General features: G+C 46.5%; 1 protein-coding gene across 8 annotated transcripts in view; it reads right to left on the reverse strand.

The window, feature by feature from the left end:
* The window catches only part of ELOVL5 (ELOVL fatty acid elongase 5), a 66,080-nt gene that overhangs the window by 2,402 nt on the left and 39,603 nt on the right, over positions 1 to 24,075 (reverse strand). For all 8 annotated transcript variants that reach the window (XM_012100862.5, XM_042237357.2, XM_027959009.3 and 5 more), the window contains 6 exons: positions 23,717 to 23,782; positions 20,457 to 20,644; positions 5,991 to 6,068; positions 5,067 to 5,238; positions 3,135 to 3,259; positions 755 to 889 (listed from right to left, as the gene is read on the reverse strand). In XM_012100862.5, coding sequence (XP_011956252.2) covers positions 755 to 889; positions 3,135 to 3,259; positions 5,067 to 5,238; positions 5,991 to 6,068; positions 20,457 to 20,644; positions 23,717 to 23,774 — 756 coding nt within the window. In that variant the 5' untranslated portion in view covers positions 23,775 to 23,782. The remainder of the gene's footprint in view (positions 1 to 754; positions 890 to 3,134; positions 3,260 to 5,066; positions 5,239 to 5,990; positions 6,069 to 20,456; positions 20,645 to 23,716; positions 23,783 to 24,075) is intronic.

Here is a 24,075-nt window from a genome sequence, read left to right on the forward strand (position 1 = left end):
CTCCAGGTATGTCTGGGAAAAGGTGTCTGTCTGGAGGGGGCGCAGGGAGGCGCAAGTGTGCTGGGCAGCCCCTGCCCTGGCATGGAGGGGGGTTGGTGCTGCTGCATGTGATCTGGCTTTCCTGCCTCTGCTCAGAGCCTCTTATTTTGCTCCTGCCCAGCCCCTGTGCCTGCCCGGAGCCAGGCCCAGCTCACGGAGCAGGGACACACGAGATGCAGGGGTAATGGGAAGTAGGAGAGTCAACAGTGACCTCACAAGGTCAGGCTCCCCCAAGGCATCAGCCCTGAACAAACCCTTCCGTGAGCAGAAATCTATACCACATCATACACTTGGGAACGATCTGCGCCCCCAAACCTGAGCAGTGGGGAGAGGAAGTGTAAGGAAACTGGGAAAAAGGGCTGATTTCTATCTGTAGCTGGGGACTGTAATGGAAAATTCTTCAGATATTTAATTTAGCCCTGGCGTTTAGGGCAGTGGGGCTGAGAGACTGAGACTGAGACTCACCTATGCCATGTCTGCAGCAGCCCCAGGGAAGCAGAACGAGACAGCTCTGCTTTCCCACAGGGACCTGGAGCTGCTTGTGCCAAAGCCCCAGAACTCCAAGGTCTGGCCAGACTTCAGCACCTTCCACAGAGGCAGTGACCCCACCTCCACCCTGCTCCCGCCAAGGCAGGGGCTCCTCAATAAAGGAATGAACGAGGGCCTTGGCTGCAAGGACCCCAAATCCCAATCACCACCGAAGAGTGAGATTTACCTGAATGTAGAAGTTTGTGAAGAGGGCGATCAGAGAAATCATGTATCCGATTTGGAAATACAACCAACCGAGAGGGAAGGTGCACGGCCAGATGACCCCACAGCTGGTCTGGATGATGGTCAGCACAAACTGAAGCTGGGTGGGGAGGAGACATAGCTGAATATGTGGTCATGGCCCACGGTCAAGGCATCTGCCAAATGGGCGCTCTACCCTGCACCCCCGAGTTTGGGAATGAACACTTACTAACCTTTCTGTAGGTACAGAGGCCATTTCAAAATCATGAGGCATATGCTAAACGTATCTCAAACCTCTTATGCATCTGTGTTTATCTTATGTACACACTCCTCCCTTTCCAACTGCTGCAGTCACCTTCTCTAAAGCTCGGGGAATAGCCAGCAAGGCTTTCACTGTATGTTTGGAAGTTCTGGGAGTAGATTTACAACATACACACATCAAAATCCTTATGCTGTACACTGCAAACTTATACAGTATTATACGTGAATTAGCTCTCAATGAAGCTGGAAGGAAGGAAAAAAGAGAAAACGTTTTAAAAAAACCCAACACACACTTCAGGAATACAGTGCAGGAGATGCAACAGTACTTTTTGTTTATTCTTCATACAGGAGAGATAGGCATGGAGTGTATGTTTAGAGGGACCAGGAACCTCATTGCAGGATATGCAATCCCATGGGACTCTTTCCCCATCCTTATCCGAGGACCTTCTGATCTGGTGAAGGCTGAGGTTGGGAGACAGACTTACTCTCTTCCTAGGATATAACACTAATTCCATAGATTATTTCTGACAGGTACATCTTGAGAAGCAGGGAAATGGCGAGACGGGGTTAAGATAAGGGACAGCTGCTGGACGGGCATCTTTAAGGAGTGAGTGGAGGACGAGGCCCCGCCCACGGGATTTCGGGCCACCTCTCAGTGTTTCTATGCAGGGAACTGTTTGTTGTTGTTGTTGCTGTTGTAACTATAAGCGGCGCACAGAATACATACAGGGAAACTGGGGGCAATCTTCCACCTCAAAGGGCAGAGGTCAACAGGAGACCAGCTCTCCAGCCTGCTCTGCATTTGGCTTCAGAAGAACCACACTACGTGCAGCCAAGTCAACCCTGGCGTCACTTCTCATGTGTAATGAGGAGGCTGAAGAACAGTGACCCTTCCTCACAAGTGGGTGAGGCAACATAAGAAGGATCGTCCGGCAGCCGGCAAAGAGGTGCTAATGAAACACCAAACACAGAAGCAGCTCAGAAGGTCTTCTTAAATCTTTTTTCCCCAGATAGTTATTTTTCAATATTGAAGAATCACAACTGACACAGAGGATCTAAATCAGCTTGGTTTCCTTAGAAAAGAATGTGTTAAGAAGGCAAGACCAGGGCTAAGAATTTAGTATCTAATGTCAACAAGCCAGCTAGCCCTGGCCTATCACCTCCGCATCCTCCTCTATAAAGTAGGGATAATAACATAAAATCAGGCTACTGGAACAATCCCTATAAAACTGCTCGCTTGACATGAGCACGTGGTAAGCTCAAGGAATGTCAGCATTTGAACAGTAGTGATAGTATTATTAATCAGTTTATGAAAGAAATCACAAGGGGAGAGGAAAATGCTCTATAATATACTGACATGGAGAAGGAAATGGCAACCCACTCCAGTACTCTTGCCTGGAGAATCCCATGGAGGGAGGAGCCTGGTAGGCTACAGTCCATGGGGTCACAAAGAATCGGACATGACTGACAACCAAGGAAAGCTTTTACAAGGACGGTGGGAAATAACCACCAAGTGCAAACAGCTGCTGGGATGTGGGCCCAGGAAGGGGGCTGCCACCCGGGGTACTGCAGTGCCATCCCTGCCACCATACAGGCTGAGAGGTCGCTTGACACCTGCATCCTGGGCTCGTCTGGCGGGCTACAGTCCATAGGGTCGCAAAGAGTTGGACGTGACTGAAGTGACTTAGCACACCCTGGACCTGGGCTCCTCCCAGCAAATCCTGGCACTCCTGGAAACACAGGTACGCAGACTGCACCTTGGATTTGGATTATAATTAGAAAACACGGACATACATGGATGTTCTGTGCACAAACTAAGAAGAAAGGGCTGAACTTAACAGTCTGAGGATTAGGTTTAGTCTTTGTTCCCCAATTCAACTAGCTGCCTGCCCACCAGCGTGTTGTCTCCATTGACTGAAATGGATGGAATTCCCCGCTCTGCTCACTTTAAGGTGTTTAACTGGATCAAGAGAGGGAGGATGGGAAAGGCACCTCTCAGGAGCTAGTCAACAACACTGACGCCAGGAGGGCAGCAAGGGCAGCCCAGGAAGAGCTCGGTGTCCCCCAGGCGGTGAGTCCTGCCAGAAAGAGGCTGCACTACTCACCAGCTGCCCCTGCGTGATGTACTTCTTCCACCAGAGGTATGGCCGCATGGACGGGATGGACGACAGACCATAGTACGAGTACATGAGGACGTGGATGAAGCTGTTAAGTGTGGCGCCAAAGTAAGCTGTAGGAAAAGAGGGAATTGGTGAGGAGGATGCATCAGTGTTCTGTATGTGACAGGTAACAAAACCCAAGATTCTTTTTAAATTCAAAAATTAAAAAAAAAATGTTTTTGAACAGGTAAACACTGCAGCAGCAAGCTGGCACTGCATGGGCGTGTGACCAGAAGTCAATTGCCATCTGGTCAGGCAGACGTCAAGAGGCTTTAAGCCCAGGGTCAGCTACCAGGTGGGCATCCAACCAGGAGTCAGGAACCACCCACCCCACTCTGGCATCTAAAGGCTTTGCTGCCAGGCCCCCAACCACTCCCAGAGGATGCTGCCCAACTGCCTCTGATATTGCACTGAAGCCTAAGGAAAGACAGCTGCAAAGGGTGGGAAGCTCAAAGCTGGCCGTCTCTACACATTTGCTGAGGTCTGGGGAGGAGGGCTGTGGTGCAGAGGCCATATATTCTTATCAGTAAGAGAGAGTCTAGAGCCCAGTTCCTTAGAGATGAGAGACCATTATTTACATCACAATTTGTCATTTCCAGTAGAATCACCTGGTCTTTTTTTAGACTCTCTGTCCTCTGCCCCCACAGCCAGCAACCAAGCAAAGCAACCAGCTTTCTCCTCCCTCTGTGGTCAGGCTGGGCTATGACAGTAACTGGGTGTATGACCTTCGATGAGTCACACCCATTCTCTGGTTGTTTCTCATTTGTCATTCTGAGGGATCTGACATTTAAAGCCTTCTTCCATTGGGGCTTTCCAGGTAGCTCGGACGGTAAAAGAATCTGTCTGCAATGCAGGAGACCTGGGTTCAATCCCTGGGCCAGGAAGATCGCCCTGGGAAAGGGAATGGCTACCTGCTCCAGTATTCTTGCCTGGGAAACTCCATGGACAGAGGAACCTGGCAGGCTACAGTCCTTGGGGTTACAAAGAGTTGGATAAAACTGGGTGACTAACACACTTTAAAATGTGGGCAGGTGCCATTTCTATTAGAAAGTTAAGTCAGATAACCTGCAGCCAGGGGGCATGAGCTCTACTAACCCTGCTACTGTCTCAGGGTTCTCCCAAAGCGGAAGGAGCTGTACTTGGAAAGCCCTTGCTGGTTCTAGATTCCTCTGACTGTGCGCATCCTGGTGGGCCACGTTAATCAAGGGTGGTGCTATCCTGGGGGGAACACGTGAGCAGACCGAGAGGATCAAGTTTGTTGGTGATGGATATGAGGAACTCTGACTGGGACTTATTAGCCCTCCTGGGCTGAACCCCACAGGGACAACCTAACTCATGGGACACTTCCAGACCACAAGCTTTGCACATCCTGCTTCGAGAATTTACTTCAAATGTTGGTGCTTATCCCAGAAGCTGCCCAGCTAAACACGCTTCAGGAACGTGAGGGTCACTATGTCAGAGGATGTGCAGACGCCCTGAAGTACTGCAGGGAAAGCTTGTTCCCTGGAGCCCACTCCTTGGCGTGATTCCATCTTCCTGGTCTGCCCCTGCCAGTCAAACACCTTCCAAATGGGTACAGAAACAAGGATGAACAAGCTGGAACAGAGAATTCTGTCCAGATTTGTTCAAGTGCCCCAGGCTGGGAATCTGGTTTTTCCCTTATCCTGCCACATCAGCACAGGATGTACGCCAAACCAGAGAAAGGATCTGTCAGCCTGCTGGGTGCACAGGCCACGCAGACTGTCATTAAAGGCAATCTGGACACTACGGTCAAAGGCCTGACCTAGAAACCTGCAGAAGCAGCACCTTTCCTCTCAAAGCCTTAGTTTCAACTCAGCCTCTCTGCTCACACCTGTCCCCAAAGACGTTCAGACTCACAGTGGCCGCAGGGGACCCAGTTCATCACGAACCACCAGATGTTGAGCATGCTGGCGTGGTGGTACACGTGCAGGACCGTGATCTGGTGGTTGTTCTTGCGGAGGATGAAGAAGAAGGTGTCCATGAACTCGATGAGCTTGGAGAAGTAGTACCACCAGAGCACACGGATGATCTAGGACGAAGGGGCCGTCAGCGTCTCCCGCCGGGGTGTGCACCCACCCCGGGACCTCACCGCCCCCCTAGCCCCACTGAAGCTGGCCTCTCTGCAGGGCCCTTGACCAGAACACCGGGGGGCTGGGGTGGGGGGGGGGTTGTGAAGGGCAAGCTCTACAAGGGCTTCATGCCCTTCACGACTCTTTAACAAATCCCTGTAGGCTGCCTGTTTCCTCTGGAGCCATCAGAGGAGGAAAAACCACGAGAAAGGCACGTCCAATTTCAGGGGCTGGCGTGGCGCAGGTGGCAGGATACACGGCGGAGCGGGAAAGAAATCTGGACGTCCAGTGCTGTGCTGTGCCCAGTGAAAGGCCATACAGGGGGCTCTGAGGAAATGACTGCCAGGCTGAGGGTAGACTGCAGCCTTTTATTACAACAAAACCCTGAAAAATACTCCAGTATGGAAGCTGGATCACACTCAGATCACACTCAGAGGGATGACTAAAGACATCACCTGATGAACCTGTTTATGTAAACAGAGAGCAAATACTGGCAAGTGCATGCACTGTCTTCCCCGGAAGTTAACAGGACTCACTTTTGCAGACAGGGAGACTTTAGTTTCCCTCCTATACTTTCCAGACTGCCTAATTTCCCTGACCATAGGCACACACCGCTTTTAAAATTCTTTTTAAAGAATGTCCACAGGGACTACCTGGACAGCCATCTTGTCTCTTGTACAATTTCTTTATTAAGAAAACAAAGAGCCAGTACCTTCATGTCCGCTTCTCCTCCACTGCGTGTGCCCTGACAGAAGAAGTTGTACCGGCCTTCCCATACTCCCGTCACTAACTGGGGAAAAAAGGAAAAGAGAGGAAAAGCCAGTCACCCACAAAATCAGAACCAGGAAACGCCCTATTCAATTAGACTTCATCGTTTGAGAATCCGTGCAGACTGTGGGCTGTGCGGAGTCAAGGGTGCTCTGGGCAAGAAAACCGTGATGACAGGGGGAGTTCAAAAGCCTAGGGACTCAATTTCCTGAAGGGCGGGCCCAGAGCCACTGCAGCCGCCTCTACAGGCCCTGCTTGGCCACGCTGCCTTTCTTCAGAACCCTCCGTCACAAGCACCTCCCCAGTCCTGAGGCCTGAGGAATCCAAACACGTGTGGGCTCCTGCTCTGATCCGATCAGAGTCCTGCCCTGCCATGGCCTCGGGGGAAACCACTGGCTTTCTCAAACCTGAACGCGTAGGTCCAGAATGAAGTTAAGGACACGTCGAAAGGCAGATGGATAGGCACCCAGCAAGTCTAGGGTGGGGCCCAAGAATTCCTATTTCTCGTAGGTTCCCAGGTGAACCTGAGGCTGGTCTAGAGCCCTCACTTAGAGAACCACTGCTGCCAGCTTGGGGCAACTGAGTCCAGCCTCAGCCTCTTCACTGTTTTCTGTGTCACCTGCAGATCCACAGATCAGACCTCTGAGAACTGAGCTGTGCCCACAATGCAGAATTCATCTGCGGCAGAGTGGGCACTGCGGTGCCACAGAGGACCCTGACGTGGGGGGCAAAGTGCAGGGTCGCCAGCTCTCCATGGGGGCCTCAGCTGCCACACCAGGTCAACCTGCTGGGGAAGACCTAAGGACCTGTTCCAGAGGGAAGGTGTGATCTGAGCCCCTGTGCATGTCCACACTGTCTACCCACTGCATCCCAGCCAGACAGACACCCACGAGATCTGCCTCTTTCTCCATGTAGACTGCAGCTCACCACCTCCTTCTGAAGCTTTGGCGTCCTCAAGTGTTCCTGGTGGCCCTCCCTCTGGTGGTCAGCGGGGTAGAGGAGGAGAAATCAGAGGTGGTCTACCTCATGCCTGAGCTCCTCCGCAGATCCCACACGAGGAACCGGCCCCTGGGCCTCAGTGTGTGGTTCGTGGCCTGTTTCCAGTCCAGATGCACGAGCATCACAAGGGAACTCAAGTGACATGCAAATGCCATGGCCCCAGCTGGACTGTCAGAATCAAAACCCCAGAGAATCTAACACTGTGGTTTATAAAGTGTGGTTCCCACCCAACAGCAACCTCTCCCAGGAGCACCAGGAATTTGCTAGACATACAGAATCTCGGGCCCAACCCTAGACCCACCAAACCAGACATTGCTGGGCGTGAAGTTCCGTGGTGTAAGAACAGGCTGTTTAGGTGATTTTCGAGGCAACTGATGTTTTAGAACTGGCTTTAAACAGTGGTTCCCATCCCAGCTATACGACAGGCTCACCGGGGGAAATTTTAAAAATGACTAAAGCCTGGCCTCCTCCAGGCCATTGTGAGGCCTTTCACAACACACTCAAGGCAACTAGAATGTGCAACCAGGAATGGGAGCCACTGGTTTCACACTATCTGATACAGTAAGAAACAGTTCGCCTACCAGTGTTGCGAGAAAGATGTGCCTGAGACCCAAGAGAACCTCAAGGTTCTCCCACAGAGCATGACTAGGGGCGGGGGCTGCATACAGGGAATGTCAGCTGATCGCAAGGGTCTGAGGACAAACGATTCAACTTCCATCCAGTCTGACCTCAGAGACAGAAGCCAGCAGTGGGTATAGCCACTGCGCTCACACTCAGCACCCTGCTTCAATCTGACTTTCCTTCTGCTAACTTCCTTTCTGTTATTTTTGCTTTGCATTGTCATCTTCTGCACCTGAAAAAAGCACGAGTTATGTGGCCAAAGACAAGCGCAATGATTCAGAGCACATCATTTTATAATGCAAATAATCCAGGAGTAGGGAGCAGAATTTAGCAAGTCACCTAAATTCCCCTAGTCCTTGATCATGTTTTACTCTAAGAAGGGGAAGCTGGATTAAATTATTTTCAAAGGTTCTAATTTTTTACAGTTCTACATTAAGATTTTTTGAAAACAGGTCACATGTAAGCTATAACTCTACTATTTTCAAAAAACCAGACCCATAGAGAATTTATTGGAAGGTGTATTATCTTTCTGGTCTTTCCTTTCTAAAGTCATGCCAGTTAAGCATACTGCATACAGACCTATTAGAAGTCCTAGCAATCAAGAAATAAAGCCTGAGTCTAAAGTAGAGAGAGAGAGAGAGAGAGAGAGAGAGAAAGAGAGAGAGAGTGTGTGTGTGTGTGTGTAGCACTTGTGCTAGGGTGGAAACCTGAGGGGAGAGAGGTGTCACCTCAACTCTGTTCTTTGCTCCCCTTCCTTCTGTCCTACAAGGAAACTGATAAATTATCTTCGGTGGCTGGAGGGTACGGAAAAAGAACTTTTTGGAACTCTATTGGGTTAAAGGATGGAGACAAAAAAGCCCAGATCACAGGCGTGATCCTCTCCTAGGTGGGATACATAATCCAAGGGCAAAATCTGTTTCTCGTCTACAAAGTGCACCCCCCCCCCCCACCGACCCCTGCCCAATGCACCTTGAGCCCAGTGGGCTGTTTCCTGAATTGATGTTTCTGATCACAGGAGCAGCAAGTAGAGAGAGCGTAGAAACTTCAATGCAAACTCGACACCACTTCTCGGCATCTGCTCTAATTATGTGCATTTTTTCCCCTTGACAGTAAGGAGGGGCAAATGTTTTCAAATATACCAGAAGAGAATGTAAGGTCTTTGTTCACGGAAGCCTTCTCTTAAAAACAGAAACTTGAAGGACTTCCCTGGTGGTCTAGTGGTTAAGACTCCTCCTTGCAAAGCTGGCGATGTGGTTCAATCCCTGGTCCAGGAATTAAGATCCTGCATGCTATGGCCCTCAAGTCACGTGAAGAGCTCTCCCAACCAAAGAAATTTTAAAAAACAATAATAATAAAGGTTAGTTAGTGTTTGTGCTCAGTAGTATCTGGCTCTTTGCAACCCCAAGGTCTGTAGCCCACCAGGCTCCTCTGTCCATGGGATTATCCAGGCAAGAATACTGGAGTGGGTTGCCATTTCCTCCTCCAGGGGATCTTCCCGACCCAGGGTTCAAACTTGAGTCTCCTGAATTGGCAGATTCTTTCACTGCACCACCTGGGAAGCCCCCAAAATAAAGGTAGACTTAAAAAAAAAGAAACTTGTAGTTCTTTCATATCACCAATGGCGGAGGGGCGGGGGGAGAGCAGTGTACTTAAATACCATAAAACAGGAAACCAATAAAACTTTATTTACAAAAACAGACAGCAGCTCTTTAGGTCTTAGTTTCCTCACTCCTCAAATAGGATAAAGACTGTCTCTTGTTCAGGTTGCCATGGGAAGTTAATGAGATGAAGTGTGGACGGATTACCTCACCCAGCCTGGTAGAAAAGATAAGCACAGTAACTGCTGCAAACAACCATTACTTTATCCTTTTCAATTGCAATGCTCTCCGTCTCCAGCTCTCAAAATTTTCTCTATCCTTCAAAGGTCAGCTAAAATTCTATTTTCTTCATGACTGCTCCCTTGAGCACTCCAGGTCAAGCCCAGTCTCCTGCCTCTGGGCCTACCCTACCATGACTTACACCTATCTGCTCACGTGGTCTTTAAGCCCTGTGTCACTGGCTCTGTCTTAAGCTCTGCTGTCTTAAGCCCTTGGTGGCCCTGGCTGCAGCTCCCTCAGCCACAAAATCCCATAGAGGGAGGACTCATACACAAGAGAGGCTGAACAAGTATCTGCTCAACTAACCACAGAGTTCCAGGTGCTGCTTCTTGTCCCTTAAATCTAGACCTGCTGTTTTATTTGCAGGAAAAAAAAAAGTCTTCTGTTCACAAGATGAAAATCAGTCCTCATCAAACGTCCTACTGGGGACATGGAAAGTTTTAATTCTTGAATATCCTTGGCTTCAAAAGAGATAGGATAAAAAAAAGGAGGTGGGGAGGCAGGGAGCAGGATGACTTAACACAGGAGGATCGAGCACTGGAGTTCGAGTTGATTTATCTAAGCCTCTCTGCCACCTTTTCTAATAGTGGCCAGTATCAGGACCCTGGTCCCTCTGTTCCCATCAGAAGCAAACAGTGTGTCTGAGTAACGCCCAGAGGCTCTCAGAGCCAAGGCCTGGCCTCCCCTCCAGCCTGCGAGGAGTGCTTCAGAGAAGACAATGCTCTTGCTAGGCCTGGCTTCCTCCCAAGAGCCACTCTGGTCTGTCCCTGAACGTTCAGCACACTGCAGCCTGGGGGAGGACCCAGGGGGCGGGGCCAGCGGTGAGGTACCGGAAGTGAGGGCAGCAGGGCTCACCCTTGACTTCTGAGCATCACCTAGAGAGGGCAAGACCGTGCTCCAACGGAAAAGCAGGCCATAGCGAGCAGCTGGCCACCACCCTCCCCAGCCCTTGATCCCGCCGGCCACTCTAAGAGCAACCGAGGCAGCGCCAGGCACCCTACATCTGGCTTTTCCCAAGTAACCAAGACACACACAGCACCACGGCAAAGCACTGCTCCTCTTCTCTGGAGTAAAGCAAACTTCAATTAGGCCAGGAGCACGTGCAGAGCTATAATTAAAGCCCAGCTAGAAGCTTTCTTCTCTCCTTATGAGACAAATTCAATAAGCAAAGGGGGTTTCATGCATTTTTTCAAAGAAAACTGAGGGGAACATCACTGCTGGGTCTGGATGATGCAGTTCATGGAGAACCATTTCAAGTTGATTTTCTGGGTGAGAGATGACTTTTCTTATCTAATACCACAATTTAACCACAAAAAGGGCACATACCCTGTAGTACGAGAACCACTTCCACGGCACTTACTGAAACGCTGCCACAGCAGCCTAAGAAAACAAAGTCACCTGAAATACTAAGAAGAAAAATGTCATCCTGTGTGGCCCTTATCAGGCATGCACCCGACATCCCAAGATCTCAGAGCAGCAAGATGATCCCTTTTGAAAAGGGGCTAATGGTTTTAGTGATGAGAGGTTCATGAGCTGTGTGGTTATATCCATCCTAGCAGAAACGGAATGAAAGGTAACGAGAACAGACACCAACCATGCTGAAATTCAACCACCCTAGGACCCGAGGGACTTTGCTAAAATGAGCAACACCACCGGTAGTGTGTGAGGCTGACGTCTTCACAGATTTGACTGTCCCTGTGGGTGTGTACAAGTGTGTACTTTTTAGACCTGGATCAAGTTCATGTTTTTACTAAGGAAACATGAGTAGCGACGTGTGTGGTCCAAAGTCACTCAACTTCTCGATGGCACTGGTGGGACCAGCACCCGAGAAAACCTGACTCTGGGTTCAAATGTAATCTCCAACAGCACTTCCGAGCTCCTCTGACTTTGTCTGCTTTGAGTCCTTAATAAGAACACAGTGGAGATACTCTAACCATGAAGAATTTTATAGAAAAGCAGACCTTTCACTAGATCTTTACCTTCAGCAGATGTTTGGTTTAAAATGAACCGTAAGACCTAGAGAAATCTACGCAGGTCAGGAAGCAACAGTTAGAACTGGACATGGAACAACAGACTGGAAAAGGAGTACATCAAGGCTGTATATTGTCACCCTGCTTATTTAACTTATATGCAGAGTACATCATGAGAAATGCTGCGCTGGAAGAAGCACAAGCTGGAATCAAGATAGCTGGAATAAATACCAATAACCTCAGATATGCAGATGACACCACCCTTATAGCAGAAAGTGAAGAGGAACTAAAAAGCCTCTTGATGAAAGTGAAAGACGAGAGTGAAAAAGTTGGCTTAAAGCTCAACATTCAGAAAACGAAGATCATGGCATCTGGTCCCATCACTTCATGGGAAATAGATGGGGAAACAGTGTCAGACTTTATTTTTTGGGGCTCCAAAATCACTGCAGATGGTGACTACAGCCATGAAATTAAAAGACACTTACTTCTTGGAAGGAAAGTGATGACCAACCTAGATAGCATATTCAAAAGCAGAGACATTACTTTGCCAACTAAAGTCCGTCTAGTCAAGGCTATGGTTTTTCCAGTGGTCATGTATTGATGTGAGAGTTGGACTGTGAAGAAGGCTGAGTGCTGAAGAATTGATGCTTTTGAACTGTGGTGTTGGAGAAGACTCTTGAGAGTCCCTTGGACTGCAAGGAGATCCAACCAGTCCATTCTGAAGGAGATCAGCCCTGGGTTTTCTTTGGAGGGAATGATGCTAAAGCTGAAACGCCAGGACTTTGGCCACCTCATGCGAAGAGTTGACTCATTGGAAAAGACTCTGATGCTGGGAGGGATTGGGGGGCAGGAGGAGAAGGGGACGACAGAGGATGAGATGGCTGGATGGCATCACCAACTTGATGGACGTGAGTCTGAGTGAACTCCAGGAGTTGGTAATGGACAGGGAGGCCTGGCGTGCTGCGATTCATGGGGTAGCAAAGAGTTGGAAACGACTGAGCGACTGAACTGAACTGAAGACCTAGAGACTGTCATACTGAGTAAAGTTAGTCAGACAGAAGGAGAAATATCATGACATCCCTTACATGTGGAATCTAAAATGAAATGATACAAATCAACTTAGAATGCAGAAAGAGACTCACAGACTTAGAGAATGAACTTATGGTTGTCGGAGGAGGGAAGGATGGGGGGAAAGAGATAGTCAAGGAGTTTGGGGTGGACATGTGCACACTGCTAGATTTACAATGGATAACCACAAAGACCTCCTGTCTAGCACATGGAACTCTGCTCAATGTTATGTGGCAGCCTAGATGGAAAGGGAGTCTGGGGAAGAATGGATGCATGTATATGGATGGTTGAGCCCCTTCGATGTTCACCTGAAACTATCACAACATTGTTAATCAGCTATACCCCAATACAAAAGTCTAAAAACATTAAAAAAATAAAATGAACCATGAATACTCCCAAATGAAAAGTACCTTTTCTCTACGGTTTAGCTGATCAATCTTAGCAGTGCTACTATGGAACAGGGTCAAGTTGAAGCATGTGGGTTTGAATTTCACATCTCTCCTGTCCAGCACAGAAGGATGCCCGTTAAGATAAGTTCATACCCGTGACCTCCAAATGTGCTTTTTTCCACTTAGGACCAGGAACACCCCTGCGTTACAGCTGACTGCAATATTCTTGGTTACGTCATAAGGGCAGGCTCTGTGCACTGCAGGAGACTTCAGAACAAAGCAGAAAAAAACAGCTCGTCCTCAGACCAGCCTGACACAGGTATGTCTGGCATTCTCCCCCAGCCTCGGGCCCAGTTCTCTTACGCTGCAGTTTTGTTTCACTCACTGTTCAGTCTCCTGAGCGGTGGTTTCTGGTAGGCTGCTTCCACACGTCCCACAAAAAATACTCATTTTGTATTTTATGGGGCTGCTGGTGGCTGGGAGAGAAAACCCAAGCTGAGATAGTGTTCTGAGAAGGTGATGCGCAATGGCCTGAATCTCAGACTCCAATCCCAGGTCCAACCAGGACTTTGCCTCTGCAGGATGGAGTCAGTAACCATGTGACGAACACTGAGTGAGCAGGACCAGTACCAGGCACAGGCAGGTACTGTATATGTCTTTGCTGTGATTCCAGACAAGTGTCCGCTCTTCCTGCCCAAATACTTGAAGGCTCGTGACTAGGTCTGTTCCTGCTGTATACAGAAGCCTCAGCAGAGCATCCTCTGTGTAAAGAGAGATTTCCAGCTTACCTACTGACTCCTGCTTTGCAAACTGAGTCTGCTTTAGCTGAGCATTTGTAGACTGGTACCTTGTTATACTGGGCTTCCCTGGTGGGTCAGCAGTAAAGAATCTGCCTGCAATGCAGGAGATGAGGGTTCGATCCCTGGGTCAGGAAGATCCCTTGGAGAAGGAAATGGCAACCCTGGAGAAGGAAATGACAACCCACTCCAGGATTCATGGAAATCCCAAGGACAGAGGAGCCTGCCAGGCTATAGTCCATGGGGTCACAGAGCGCTGGACAACCCAACCGGCGACTGAACAACCCACCACCACCTTGTTAACAGTAGCTGCAAGGCCGGGTTAACAAGGTCTGCAGGTCAGTTAAGAAGAGTCTAGCCTGGCTCTGGACCAACGCCAAAGCTTCGTCTCTACTGAAAGGCCTTCCCTCCCAGTCCCCTGGGTATGTCGCTCAGGCAGAGGCTGTCTGGGCTGCATCCTTCTCTAGGGCAGTGCCAGGTGAATGGATGGGCAAGTAACTGAGGCAATGCTTCCCCTCGAGAGAGGTTTCTTTCTGAGAAAGGAATTTCAGCTGTCAGGGAACTGTGAGTAAGAAGTGTTTGAGGCAACAGTCAGGCCTTTCCTGTAAGTATTAACCTCACCAACATTTCAGCCTCTCTATACCTCTGCTCAATAGGCAAAAGCAGAAGAGTACTAAATGTCGTTTTCAAAATATTTTTGTAAACAAAATCATTTTTAAATAAAATGCAATAATTACTCGCCAGGTCTTTCAAGTGTTTTTCCAAATCTGGTTTTTCCCACAATAACCTAGCTATTTTAGGAAAGCCTGACGGGAAAGAAAAACAAGGCTGTTTAGAATATAATGTTTCCAGAGCAACTGCTCTGCAGCTCTACTGAGGACCTTCAAAGCCAGAGGCGGGGAGGCAGTGCTGCAGGTGCCTGGGGAGACGTGTCGACGGCACTGACTCCACAATGACAGAGAGGCTGGAAAATAAAACACCTGTCCTGTCAAATGCTCGATGTCTTTCATCTTCCCTATAAAGAAGTCCCGGACGTGTTGATGAGAAGATTCAAATGAAAAAATGACTACTGTTCTCACAGTGCAGCCAACCGGACTAAAGCACAACCATCACCCCCACTGTTAATGCACAAATGCTACAGGGACCAGCAAAGGAGCTCCAACACCACCGATGCCTAACTGTAAGGTGAGTATCACGTCAACTGCTCAGTCGTGTCTGACTCTTTGCGACCCCATGGACTACAGCCCACCAGGCTCCTCTGTCCATGGAATTCTCCAGTCAAGAATACTGGAGTGAGTAGCCATAGCCTTCTCCAGGGGATGTTTCCAATTCAAGGATCAAACCTGCGTCTCCCACATTGCAGGCAGATTCTTTACTGTCTGAGCCGCCAGGGAAGCCCTGATATAAGGTGCTGCTGCCCTGAGAAAGAACTCAGAAAAGAGGAAGTGAGCTTATATTCAAGTCCTTTAAAAAAAGTCTCTCTTCTCTGGGGCAGACACATTTACCTGAGATGACCCCACCGATATCAGCGTCAGATGCTTACACGGGACACCAAACAAACCGTCCAGTTTTTGTTTTTAAAAAGAAGTTTAACATAGATATAATAATTATCCCAGACGCATGACCTCACAGATACAGCTGAAAGAACACTTTTTAAAGACTATTTTAAAAAGCAATACAGCAAATGGTTAAGTTGGAGACCCAGTTAGCTCCAACCACGGATGAAAAAAAAGTTTCCTGGTTATGGAGTGGAAGAAAGAACAAGCAGTGAAGTTTTAGAGATATAAGATGCACAGTAACTGAAGCTAGAAATGGGTGAAATAGCAGATTAGACACAACTGAGAATACAAGTGAATTAGAGGAATGCAGAAGAGAAAGAAAGATGCAAAACACTTGAGAGAGAGTACGCAGGTGTGAGAATGTCCAGCACACGTCTAACAGGAGCTCCAGACAGGACTGATGGAGGAGGAGGAGGAAGTACGGAGAAGACAACGCCTGAGGACTTTCCAAAACTAAGAAATATATGAATCCTTGGCTTGGATGCATACAATCCTGAGACAAGAGTGAACTGCTATTTAGGTACATTTTGTTTTTATTCTTAAACACAAGTTTAGAAACATCTTGAAAGAAAAAGGTTATTACAAAACAAACAAAAAATGGGACTGCAGCAGACTTCTCTGGAATAAATCTGCAACGTGCTGGGGGAAAATAACTGCTAATTTAGAATTCTATGCCCTGCTAAAATATGTTCAAGCATATACACACATACGTGATACTCAGGGACTAAGAGCTTAGCTTTCACAGAAAAGGAACTACTTCAGAAGAAAACTGAAGCTCAAAGCAAAGAATGGGTTTTACAGATGAACAGTGTACCAAAAAAAAAAAAAAAATCAGTAAGCACGGACTGTAATGATGACTGTTTAGGGTCTCAGAAAGAGGCGGAATGAAACCCTGACAACAATATCATGGATGATGGGGGCTCAAAGCCCAAATCATCTATGATCCTTGCAATGTTCAGGAGTAGAAACAGCCATTCACTTTAGAATTTATTAAGTCAAAGGTGCATGTTGAAAATTTACAAGTAACTACTAAATAATATAATAAGTAGCTTTTAAATCAGCAAAATGAAAAAAAAAAGTTCAACAGAAAGCAGGAAAGAAAGCAAAAGAGCAAAGAAAACTTATACACAGAAGGTGATAGATATCATTCTAAAATAATAATGAGCATACTAAGTGAAAATGGATTAAAATTTCCCCATTAAAAGTGTCAAGATTCAATCATTAACTCCTAACTGTATGCCTGGCGAAAGTCACTCACTCACTCACACTGGCACAGGGGACACATCCAAGAACATTCAATGCAGCATTGTTTTTTGTTTTGGGGGGAGGTTTCTGATCAGAGAGAAAAAAAGTACGTTTTAATTCCTTCTTAACTGCAAAAGCCCTTTACCTCAAATGCCAACATATACATTTATTTCTAGCTAGTAAAGCATATGAGAACCGCAGCCTAGGAGAATAAATAGGAAAATAACAAACCTGTGCTTATGTACTATATAAAAAAATACAAAATGCAAAACAAGGATGAAGTTTCTGTGAAGGAGAAAGATAGTGTTGGGAGATAATTCTTCAAGGATTTCAACACTGTTTAATTGGAAACAACGTACATGTCCCCCCAAAGAAAAATGGATCCAATGACTTAAGAAATTCTAACAGTTAAGTACTAAAGAGGAGTTAAAACTAATGAATGAAATCCCTAAGATTCAAAGTATCAAAGTATCTTCTCAAAACATAATGCTGACTGAAAAAAGCTACTTGAAAAAGAGTATATATAAGCCATACATCGCTCATGGAAGTTTAAAAAAAAAAAACCTGTCCTCAAATAGCCTGTAAGTTGTCACATATATACATACACATGTGGAAAATGTATAGAAACATAGCCAGGAAAGAAACATGCCCTTCAGAAGAAAGTTACATCTGTGAAGGGGCTACACTTCTGATGCCTTTTGGTCATGTTTTCTTTTTAAACAAAAAATTCAAACCAGTAATGTCAATCTTTGTTAGGTACCTAGAGAAATATTTGTGATTTTATTTTCCATATTCTGAAGTAGTTTCAAACTTACAATTCTCAGTAAAAATTGAAAAAGGAAAGAAAAAAAAATAAGTTCTGAATCTATGCCAATTCAGATCACCGATCCAGTTGGCAACCAAAAAAATTACATTTTAAATGTTCTGAATCTTTGCTGTATGTTATTGAATTTTCTCACACTACTTCACCAACACACAGTTCTTACAGCAAGGGAATAAACTAACACTCAAAGAACAATCGTGCTTTTAGTCTGTGATTTCTCTTTGTTAAAGTATTGATGAAACATGGTTCCAACATTTGCTTTTTTCTGTCTCAATGCTGGCGCCATGCTAACAAGAGGACAAAAAAAGATGTGGAAGGAACATTGTAACCACAGCCAGTGAGGTGCCCGTGAGGGACACAGGCTGGAGGGCATACCCCCAGGGCACCGCGATGGGGGAGAAGGCATTAGGCTCCTTGGGACCACGAGGAGGCAGGAGGGGCTGGGATCACTGCTTCAGAGCCAAGCCCTCAAGAGGACACAGAGGAACTGACCTTGAGACAGGTCCTCAGAAATGAGACAGGGACTGTCAAACTGAGGCGGGTTTGGGTTTGAAGAAGTTGGGAGTTTCTAGGGGGCAGAGACCCCTAGAAAGGAAGAACCTGGTCTTGGGGGTTTGAGTGGACGGGGTACAGGAAGGCAGCCAGCAGTTCTTTTCATTCAAGTTCAAGGTCTACGTGCTGACTCTGCTTCCCGCTGCTAGTGCTGAGTCCTACGATTCCTGCGCGGGACGCTCCCCTCTGGACTGCGACAAACCAAGCAATTAGATCCTCCTGGCTTTGGTGACAAGAGCCCAGAGGCGAGGAGAGCATGGCGACACACCAGAAAAGTCCCAGGTCAGGACAGAGCAGCCACCTGAGTGAATCTACGAATTTCACAGTTTTAAGATAGTCATTTGGTTACTTTCCTTCTTCGGGTCATCTTAAACGGCTCTAACTCTTGGCACATTCCCCTGAAGTGAGGGGCCCAGGTGGGCTCCAGGATCCCTTTAATTTGTTCGGTTATAAAACTCCATAATTGTCCTGTGTTTTAGTATTCACTGGACTATTAGTGCTAAGAAAAGAAAAAAGGGAAAAACCAGTAGCTACAATGAAATTTAAAAGTTGACAAAAGATATGTTATCAGGATATTCCTGAAGGGTTTATGTAAGTACAGGAAAAAAAAGAGTCAGACAAAATAATCCAAAGTAAATATCATCTAATGCAGATACTAGGGTTAATTTTCAACTTGCGAATATCTGCTCTGGCTCTATTTTTATAAACTTGGTTTAAGGATTATTGTCCCCTTATCCATTACTTCTCTATCTAAGTTGTGAGTTAAACATATTTAACCTCCTTTGTATATTTCCTACATCTCTATATTCAGGGCTTAGATACTGCTCAACATTTTCTAATGTTTCCACCAAGCTGTCGTGGAGGAAAAATTGGTACTTCCTATTACAACGCTTTTATTAATAGATCTCCCAAATTCAGTCACATGCAGTTGGCAGCAATTTACCCAGCACTTTCCTCCCCTCTTTACCAGTGAATTAGCTGTTTGAGAGGTTAAATTATGAAGCTGTGATTATATATCTAGGGCTTGAGAAATATATACGGCAGATAACGTAAGTTCTATAACATTCAATAGTCTTAAATACTTTTTCTCTAGAATATTGCTATGTGTAATAATTAACTCTATAGGAGCCTTCGTAAGGAAATGGCTCTCTTATCTATCAAGTATGGGATAGTATGCGGTTCACTCAGACACCTGACAGCTCACTGCGGCTTTGTCCCTGGAACACAGAGATGAGCACAGGGCTGGGCCCAGGCCTGTCACTGCCCCTGCCTCCAGGCCCGCAGTCTCCATCTCGGAGGCTAATTAAACTGCTTTCACTCTAGAACAGGACAGAAAAGAAGCAAAAAAAGGAGTTGTAAGCATTTCACAGACTGTTGGCATAAAAGCAATGAGAACAGCATCTATAAATTCTTAATCATAAAACCTTTACCTTGCTTTATGAGATTTACATGGGGGAACCTGACCCAGGCCTCCCTCTGTGGCTGTGTCTCTGACCATCAGACACAGTGCTTCCCACCAGCCCCTGCATCACAGACCCCTGCACATACCCACACAGTCAGACAGCTCGAGGCTGGTGGGGAAATCACTGTAAGAGTCATATTAATTTCTCTCCTTTTCCTCTCCTTGGAGAATTTAAGTCACAATGAAAGGGTAACAATCTAAACAGGAGTACTTGAAAGTGTTTATATATGGCGTCATTCTCCGCCCCAGAGATTTAGGAGTAGTTTTATGCTATAAACCTCAACAGTGTAGTTCTGCTCCTAAAATGCATATAAATCGTGCTTATCCCAGAGAGAGCTTTCCTCTCCTACTTTAAAGCCTGACTGTACTGTCAAAACAGGAGGCTTACGTGCCGATCTGATGTTATCTTCCACTCTTACTTAAGCCTTTGAGATAATCAAATTTGGTTTTCAGCATCTTTGTTTTATAGCAGAAACAATCTGGCCTGAACTTACACAGACCATTCAAACCCTAAACACTAACCTATCTACTCTTCTCAGCTTTTTATAAAAATAACTTGTTCAATCTCCAAGCGGTTGACAGTGATCAGATCAAGATGGAGAGAGGCTGGCTGACCACAAATACACCAGACGCAGACTCTGCCCACTTCCTCCCCCGACCACCTCCCAATAAGAATCAGGCATTTATTAAACGCTTCCTAATAAAATGCTCACAGATCTGTTTTTTTTTGCATTTTGTTCAATTTTTACTCTGTATTTTGCTTGCATAAGAGCATTTCTGAAAATGTTTAATTTTGAGTGTAACACAAAACATACATAACAAAAGAATCAATAGCAAAGGCTTCTGTTTTAGATATTCCAGAAGGCACATTTGTACAAACAACTCTAGTGTTCTGAAAAATCGATTTTAGAACATCCTCAAAACGCATTCCTGTACCCGTCCTCCCCTCCCCCACCCCACCGCTGGCCTTCTCCACTCAGGCCTGAGATTCAGGACAGTGACCCAAGCACCCTGAAGCAAGAGGAAGCCGTGTCAGCCTCTGACTTACCTCAAAGAACATATAGAGAGACAGCAGAGTGAGTCCGAGGTTGTACACCACTAGAACCCCCCGGCAGGAGAACGGTTGCCTAGTCTTCATGTATTTTGGTCCCAGCCACACGATTAGCAAGTACAGGACGGAACAGACCAAGGTGGGGCCGTAATTGTCCAGAAGAAACCATCCTTCTACTCGAGTATCTGGACAATTGTAAAAGAAAAAACATGCAGTGATAATAAAGTAGACATAAAAATAATAACAATGTGCTTCGAACATGAAAACACTTTCTCTAACCACCATGTTCCCAAGCCAGAAAAGCAACTTGAAGAGGAACTGTGAGTCTTCAATACATAGGCTCAAGGCGAGGCTCGCATCCATGTTCTAAACAACAATGTGCATACTATCAGGGGCTTTGCTAAATGACTTTTATAAAATCTGTTCTTAAGAATCTTAAAGAAAACAAGGAGAAAGCTCAGTTTTTCACTAATTGGATTGATTAACCAGGCTTGCTGAATTATGTATGGGTCAAGGAAACCCTAGAAGTGGCAATCTTTGAGCTCCGAAGCTCGCCATGTCTGTCTGGCATGTGCAGACTCAGAAAACGTGCCACTCGGCCAGCTCAGAGATTGTCTCTGATTCAACAGGCCTCGTCTGCGGAATGCCATGGTCAACAGCAGCAGGAGCGATAACCTTTTAAAAAGTGAGAGTGAAGCGGCAACGACCGGATAAGAGCAGAGCAGCAGCGTGAGAGAGAAGACCTGCATTACTGATTCAAGGACATTACTGATGCAGGAAAGACCTCCTGCCTCCCCAACCCCTCCCCTCGGCAGGAAGGAGGGGGAAAAGGACAGTGGACCAGCCCTTTCTTTGACCTCCTGGCTCAGCTATCTTGCTACTCTCTCTCCAGGGCCCTCTCCCTTGACCTTGTAGGACAAGCACAGCTTAAGGAGAACATACGCCCACTTGGGGAACCACTGTCAGTCTCCTTTCTGGCAGACACCCTAAACTCTCCCAGTGTCTCTTTTTCTTGGCTTCAGAGGGAGACTCCCTCCATCCTCTGCCCACTGATGTTAGCGTGGTGGTGATGGTAGTTTCACTGATCCGTGCTTCTCAGAAGCCCTTTAGGGAAGTGGCTGCCCCTGCGAACTTATTAGTAACAAGAGGATGCTTAACACCTAATGTTCTCAGCTCTGGGCCTAACGCTGTCAATTCTGAGAACACAAGTTCCTATTTAGCAACTAACATCAGATCATCATATATGTTTATGTGTACATAACAGCACAAACACAATGATTGCACCTACGAAAACCTCCCATTTCCTTTTATTTAAAGCTGTTTTGCATCTTGCAAATTTATTTTAATTAAATTTAATTTTCTAACAGATCTTCATTTTCCTATGTCACCAAGTATCCAAGTATTTCCTGGGTGAAGCAAAGTTGCTCAGTCGTGTCTGACTCTTTGTGATCCCATAGACTGTAGCCTACCAGGCTCCTCTGTCCATGGGATTTTCCAGGCAATAGTACTGGAGTGGATTGCCATTTCCTTCTCCAGGGGATCTTCCCAACCCGGGGCTTGAACCCAGGTCTCCCGCATTGTAGACGGACGCTTTACCGTCTGAGCCACCAGGGAAGTCCGTTTCCTGGGTGCCCGGCCCCAACCCCAGGTGGTAAATCCTTAGGGAGGCTAGTCAATCACGAAGCCCTAACCCACCCCCAGGGGACTGGTTCAGATGAGAGCATGTGGAGCCACTGTGGCCACTGAGCTCTGAGGAGACGACAGTTTGTGAAGTGCTCTGGGGAAGGGTTTTCTGGTTCTTAAAACCATGCAAAAGATTAGACTTTTTTTCCTCCTCTGGAGGTGCAGCCTGGAGCTTCAGCAGCCAATCTGCAACCACAAAAGATGGGGGGCCTGACCTGAGCACAGAGCTGCTGACACACTGAGGACGTAAGGTAGGAAATAGGAAATAACAAGAACAGGGTCCTTGGGTAACATCATAGAGCCCCTAGAATAACTCAGATCTCATGATGTTACTATTGCTGTTGTTCGGTCGTTAAGTTGTGTCTGACTCTCTGTGACCCCATGGACTGCAGTGTGCCAGGCTTCCCCGTCCTTACAACAGCTCAAACGCATGTTCACTGAGTCAGTGATGCCATCCAACCATATCATCTTGTCATCCCCTTCTCCTCCTGCCCTCAATCATTCTCAGCATCAGGGTCTTTTCCAATGAATTGGCTCTCTGCATCAGGTGGTCAAAGTATTGGAGCTTCAGTCCTTCCAATGTAAGCTAATAATTTTTATTACAGTTTCAGCCATTTAAAATTAGAGTTTTGATCCCACAACACTGAAAGAAGGCATCATCCCAACATGAGCACAGACAGATGGATCTGGCTTGTTCTTTTCCAGGGCCACACAGTAATTTAGCTTGTTTCCCATGGAGCAAGTTTTGACAAGCAGTGCCACTAAGCAGCGTCCTTATACACATCTCTGCTGATTCAAAGGGCTCGTGCATTTTAATTTCAACAGAAAACACAACTGCCCTCCAGAGAGGTTACCCCATTTCTCCACTTCCTCACTATTATCACAGATGGCATAAGCCTTATTGCCTGACTAACAGATGAAGTTCCTTTTATTGTTTTCTTTGTATTTTAAAAACCATGAGTCAAATGGAGATTCTAGCTGTTTAAAACCCTCTGGGAGCTTTCCTATGAACTGTTCTGTGAACCTCCCAAGTTCCCTCTTTACAGGTGAGATGTTAGAGATGACATTAGAGGAAGGTGTACTATTTGGAGCTGGCTGACTTGTCCTGAAGGACAATGAAAGATGAGGGTAAGAAGAGAGCTCAGGCACATATACTTCTCCAGTGACGTGACACACCACAAAAAGACATTAGAAAGCCCGTAAAACTGTAGAACAGGAAGGCTTTTAAACCCCTATTGTAGCAGTGTATTTTGAAAATCAGATTCAGCTGGAGACTCACAAGAACTGAGCAATCTGTGCCACCAACAGTGGTGAAATCTGTGGTATGCTCAGGCTGTAAGCTTGCAACACAGTCCGATCTCCACTAAAGTCAGCAGAGGTTCCCAGCACCTGTGTCTCTGCCCCAGCAGTCAGGGGACCTTGCACCTGTTCACGACTTCAGGACTCCAAGCCCCTGGTATCTAATCACTGGAAAATGAGCATGGTTTCTAGACTGTCTTCATGCAATATTCACAAGTTGCCTATAACAAGGAGTGGCAGGAAGGATGGGAGAGCAAGACTCAAAACCACCTTACCTCGGGGGCCGAGCCATGCCCGGAAATAGGTGCTAAGCGATGCATCGAAGTGCTCCATTTTAAAGCCTATTAAGAAAAGGAGACATTGATTAATCTCTACTCAAAATGCTCTCTGTAGTTTTTTTTTTTTTTCTTTTCATAAAACAAGAACAAATTCTTTTCAGAGAAGACACTCTGGACAAGGTTAAGTTCCTCATGTTCAAACAACAACTTTTTTAAACTCACAAAAGTAATTTACATGCTAAGTTCTCATTTGAAAAGCAAAAGGAAAGACACAATCCAGTGAATTCATAATAAGCGCCAGTTTTCTGTGCTTCTTTTCTCAGCTCCATAAAAATTCTCTCTGTGAAGCTGAAATC

Source organism: Ovis aries, chromosome 20 (genome assembly GCF_016772045.2).
Source record: "Ovis aries strain OAR_USU_Benz2616 breed Rambouillet chromosome 20, ARS-UI_Ramb_v3.0, whole genome shotgun sequence".
In the NCBI taxonomy this organism is placed as follows: Eukaryota; Metazoa; Chordata; class Mammalia; order Artiodactyla; family Bovidae; genus Ovis; species Ovis aries.